The sequence below is a fragment of the Ailuropoda melanoleuca genome, unplaced genomic scaffold, assembly GCF_002007445.2.
Source record: "Ailuropoda melanoleuca isolate Jingjing unplaced genomic scaffold, ASM200744v2 unplaced-scaffold1477, whole genome shotgun sequence".
Lineage (NCBI taxonomy): Eukaryota > Metazoa > Chordata > Mammalia > Carnivora > Ursidae > Ailuropoda > Ailuropoda melanoleuca.
Genome location: NW_023183581.1, coordinates 1 through 4,167, shown reverse-complemented (window position 1 = coordinate 4,167; position 4,167 = coordinate 1). Strand labels below are relative to the sequence as shown.

The following is a 4,167-nucleotide window of genomic DNA, read 5'->3' as shown; positions in this document are numbered from 1 at the left end:
GGGTGGGGGGCGGTGGGGGAGGGGGAGAGACTGCCAAGACAGAGAGCCGGGGTCCAAGGTCCTGCGAGTCCGTTCTCCCCTTGCTAGACCGCGCCGCTGCGCGGTCGGAGTCGACGTTCCAGACTCTCTTCGCCCTCTGCCCCTTGCCCCCCCTTCAGGCTCTCCACACCGGCCCCTGCCTGCCTGTCCCGCCTTGCGCAGCATGCAGCCCCTGGGCCCGGAGGGTACCCCCGCGCTCCGCCGGCGACCTCTGCTGCATCTCCTGCTCCTAGTGTTGCTGCTGGTGCTGATGCCACGGCCCATAACCCGTGCCCAGACTACACCGGGAACCCCCAGCTCCCGGATCCCGCCGGCCACCCCCAGCGCCCCAAGTCTGCGGGAGCGCGTGCGGGCCTTGATGCGGGACTTCCCTCTGGTGGACGGGTGCGTAGGTGTGGTGTGGGGGCGCGTGGAGACTGAGCCCACCCTAAAGCTGGGGAAGGAGTTCTCAGCGTGCAGGACTAGTGAGGAAACTCCCTTACACCACCCCTGGACGCACTCTCCCATCCTCCATGGGTGCCTTTTCCCTTCCTCTGTCACTACACCCCTAGTGGGAAGCCCCCAGCCTAGTCCTCAACGGGTTCTAGTATAGTCTGTGTGACAGTGTGTGGGGGGGCATCCCTCCACCCAAGGTTGGCCCGTGTCCTGCTTGATCCCAAGGCCTAAGAAGCCCACCCATTTGCCCCTGACCTTGCCTTGCCCTCCCTCCAGCCACAACGACATGCCTGTTGTCCTGAGGCAGTTCTACCACAACCGGCTACAGGATGTCAATCTGCGCAATTTCAGCCATGGCCAGACTAGCCTGGACAGGCTTAGGGCTGGTCTCGTCGGTGCCCAGGTACCACAGGGACGCACAGCATGGCTGAGAGGGAGTGTGGGGGCCCCAGAGACCACAAGTTAGTCACATGGGAACTCAGTTACCGTAGGGCCCCCCAATGCTACAACATGGATGCTGGGGGCTGCAGGGGTCACAGTGAACTAGTTTGATGGGCATCCAAGTACCACAGAACAAGCAGTGCATTACAAGTGACCGTTTTTGCTGTGTGGGCTGTGAAGGCAAGAAGCCCAGGGAGCTCCAAAGCAACCCCTGTGCAAGCCAGCCCATGGCCTTCCCCCAGTTCTGGTCAGCCTACGTCCCATGCCAGACCCAGGAACGGGATGCCTTGCGCCTCACCCTGGAGCAAATTGACCTCATCCGCCGCATGTGTGCCTCCTATTCTGAGTTGGAGCTTGTGACCTCAGTTAAAGGTAGGCAGACTGGTGGGGGGTGTTAGGGACTTGTTTGAATACCCCAGCCTCTGAAAGTGATCACCTGACCTACCTGCCCCCAGCTCTGAACAACACCCGGAAGTTAGCTTGCCTCATTGGCGTGGAGGGCGGCCACTCGCTGGACAGTAGCCTTTCCGTCTTGCGTACCTTCTATGTGCTGGGTGTGCGCTACCTGACACTCACTCACACCTGCAACACACCCTGGTGAGCACTGTGCAGATGGTATGCACCCACTGATCCAGCCATGTGCCCCAGATCACACTGGGGCTCAGACCAAGCTTTACCCCTGGGATCTGGCACTGACCCTGGAGTGGGGAGGGGAGCAGGGGTTCACAGAGCAAGATTGGTTCCCAGCCACCTTGGATCCCTGCTCGCTTCAGGGGGTTGCAGGTAGAGGATTCGGTAGGCTCTTGGGGCCCAGTCATGGCACCATTCAGACTGCCTCCTGGTCATCCTGCAGGGCAGAGAGCTCAGCTAAGGGCATCCATTCCTTCTACAACAATGTCAGTGGGTTGACCAGCTTCGGTGAGGTAAGGACCCTAATTCCATACCCTGCCCCACGTGAATGTGCATGCCCCACCAGTTCCGGACAGAAAAATGCACGGGCATGTACACCCCTGATGCCCTTTCCCCAACCTGTCCCTGCAGAAGGTGGTAGTGGAAATGAACCGCTTGGGCATGATGGTAGATTTGTCCCACGTCTCAGACACTGTGGCTCGGCGAGCCTTGGAAGTGTCACGGGCACCTGTGATCTTCTCCCACTCTGCTGCCCGAGGTGTGTGCAAGAATGCCAGGAACGTTCCTGATGATATCTTACAGCTTCTGGTGAGAGACTGCCCTGGCCCTCAAACCCAAAGCAAAAGGTTTAAACCAGGAGCTCTTGAATTTGAGCCCCTGTTCCCTCAACTTCCTCAAACCCTAGGCTGAACATCTGCCCCACAAACCCACAGTCCACAGCCCCTGAATTCTTGAACTCAGGTGTGAGGGTTCTAAGTGGTACATACTCCAAGACATTTCCATCCCAACCAGAGCTGAGACTCCTCCATTCACACAAACCTAGAGGTGAAGTCTCCTCTGACCTCAAAGCCGGAGCTGAACACCTTCCTCACCGGAGCCTAGAGGCAGGTAGTTGTTCTGGGGGTGAAGGTGAGTGTTCCAATTGTCCACCCCTGCAGAAGAAGAATGGTGGCATCGTGATGGTGACTTTGTCAGTAGGAGTGCTGCAATGCAACCCGTCAGCCAACGTGTCCACTGTGGCAGGTAAGCCCTGCCTAGGCTCTCCGAATAGCTCTGATTTGGACCTGAAGCCTTGGGGGGAGGGCCTCAGTACAGCCCCAGTGGTCTGACCCGTTCTTGGCTGTAGGCACAGCTCCTAAAAATTCAATGATGGATGGTATAAAGCATCTTGGTGCCATGTGGAACTGACAACGCAGAGTTGGTAACAACGATACTCATGGGTATAAGGGAGGCAGTCAGATATACAGCCCAGGTGCCAACCATCTGTGCCTCTGCAGGGGCTCCCAAAGCTCCCTGCCCCCACCTCTGACCAAGGGACTGGGCAGCCCCGTAAGTCTCTGTGGTCTTTGTCAGTTGCATTCTTTGTTCCTCGCTCATCCTCCACACCCATGGAAAGGAGCCCCCATGGTTCTCAAGGAGACTGGAGGCAGGGTGATTCTGGATGAGAAATGGCCCAAATGAGGTCCACTCCAAATCTAAATTCCAGTCTAGAGTCAACTGGGATCAGCCTCCTCAAGTTGGCACACTGGGTGCCAGGCCATGAAGGAACTGGCCTGCGTGGCCTACAGGCTGCAAGAAGGGGAATCAGTAGAGTGTAGTCCCTACCCCACCCCTGCTCTGTAAGCCCCACACTGCTGACTCTCCATCCCCCAGATCACTTTGACTACATCAGGGCAGTCATTGGATCCAAGTTCACTGGGATTGGCGGAGATTATGATGGGGTCGGGCGGTAAGTGCTTCTCTATGGCTTGTCTGGGGCTAGCTGTGCCACAGTAGGGCCTTGATAGTCTCTGTGCCCACCACACCATGGTCCTCATAGCCTTTAGGCATGCCTTGAATCTCCCCACACCCATCATCCGTTTCCTTCTGTTTGTCTGTGACTCCTTGGCCCCACTCTGGGTCATCATCTGCCCAGTAGGTACACCCACCCTTAGTGCCAGCAGACCCATTACTTCTTTTTTTAAAGTTTTATTTATTTAAGTAATCTTTACGCCCAACTTGGGGCTTCAGCTCACAATCCCGAGATCAAGAGTCACATGCTTTTCCCACCAAGCCAGCCAGGGTGCCCCTGACCCACTGCTTCTGAGCAGACTCTTAGCAAGGTCTGGTGTGAACTGACCATTTCCTCTGCCTGCAGCTGGGTCTGTACCTGCAGGACATCAACCCAGTTCTTAAAAAGCTTTTCTTTTTTTTCTATAAATGGAGGAAAACTTTGTATTCAGTGAAAGTCATAGGTCTTTTTTTTTTTTCTAAGTAGGCTCCATGCCCAATGTGGAACCCAAAATGGGGCTTGAACTCATGACCCTGAGATCAAGACCTGAACTGAGATCAAGAGTGGGATGCTTAACTGACCGAGCCACCCAGGCGCCCCGGCATAGATCTTTTTTTTTTTTTTAAAGATTTTATTTATTTATGTATTTGACAGAGATAGAGACGGCCAGCGAGAGAGGGAACACAAGCAGGGGGAGTGGGAGAGGATGAAGCAGGCTCCTAGCGGAGGAGCCTGATGTGGGGCTAGATCCCAGAATGCTGGAATCATGCCCTGAGCCAAAGGCAGACGCTTAACGACTGCGCCACCCAGGCGCCCCCCCAGCATAGATCTTAACAGTACAGTTCAATGAA

General features: G+C 55.9%; 1 protein-coding gene across 2 annotated transcripts; it reads left to right on the top strand.

Moving 5' to 3' along the window:
* Nucleotides 1-26: 26 nt before the first annotated feature.
* LOC100475395 (dipeptidase 2-like) lies at nucleotides 27-3,847 on the top strand. Of its 2 annotated transcripts, XM_034650269.1 has the most exons (8): nucleotides 27-423; nucleotides 751-877; nucleotides 1,158-1,287; nucleotides 1,371-1,512; nucleotides 1,769-1,838; nucleotides 1,957-2,133; nucleotides 2,484-2,568; nucleotides 3,199-3,847. In XM_034650269.1, the coding sequence occupies exons 1-8, from the start codon at nucleotides 203-205 to the stop codon at nucleotides 3,276-3,278; spliced, it is 1,032 nt and encodes a 343-aa protein (XP_034506160.1). In that variant the 5' UTR covers nucleotides 27-202; the 3' UTR covers nucleotides 3,279-3,847. The 2 variants fall into 2 exon arrangements, with proteins under 2 accessions (XP_034506160.1, XP_034506161.1); XM_034650270.1 differs by lacking the exons at nucleotides 2,484-2,568; nucleotides 3,199-3,847 and adding an exon at nucleotides 2,231-2,477 and having other exon boundaries at nucleotides 29-423.
* Nucleotides 3,848-4,167: the final 320 nt, after the last annotated feature.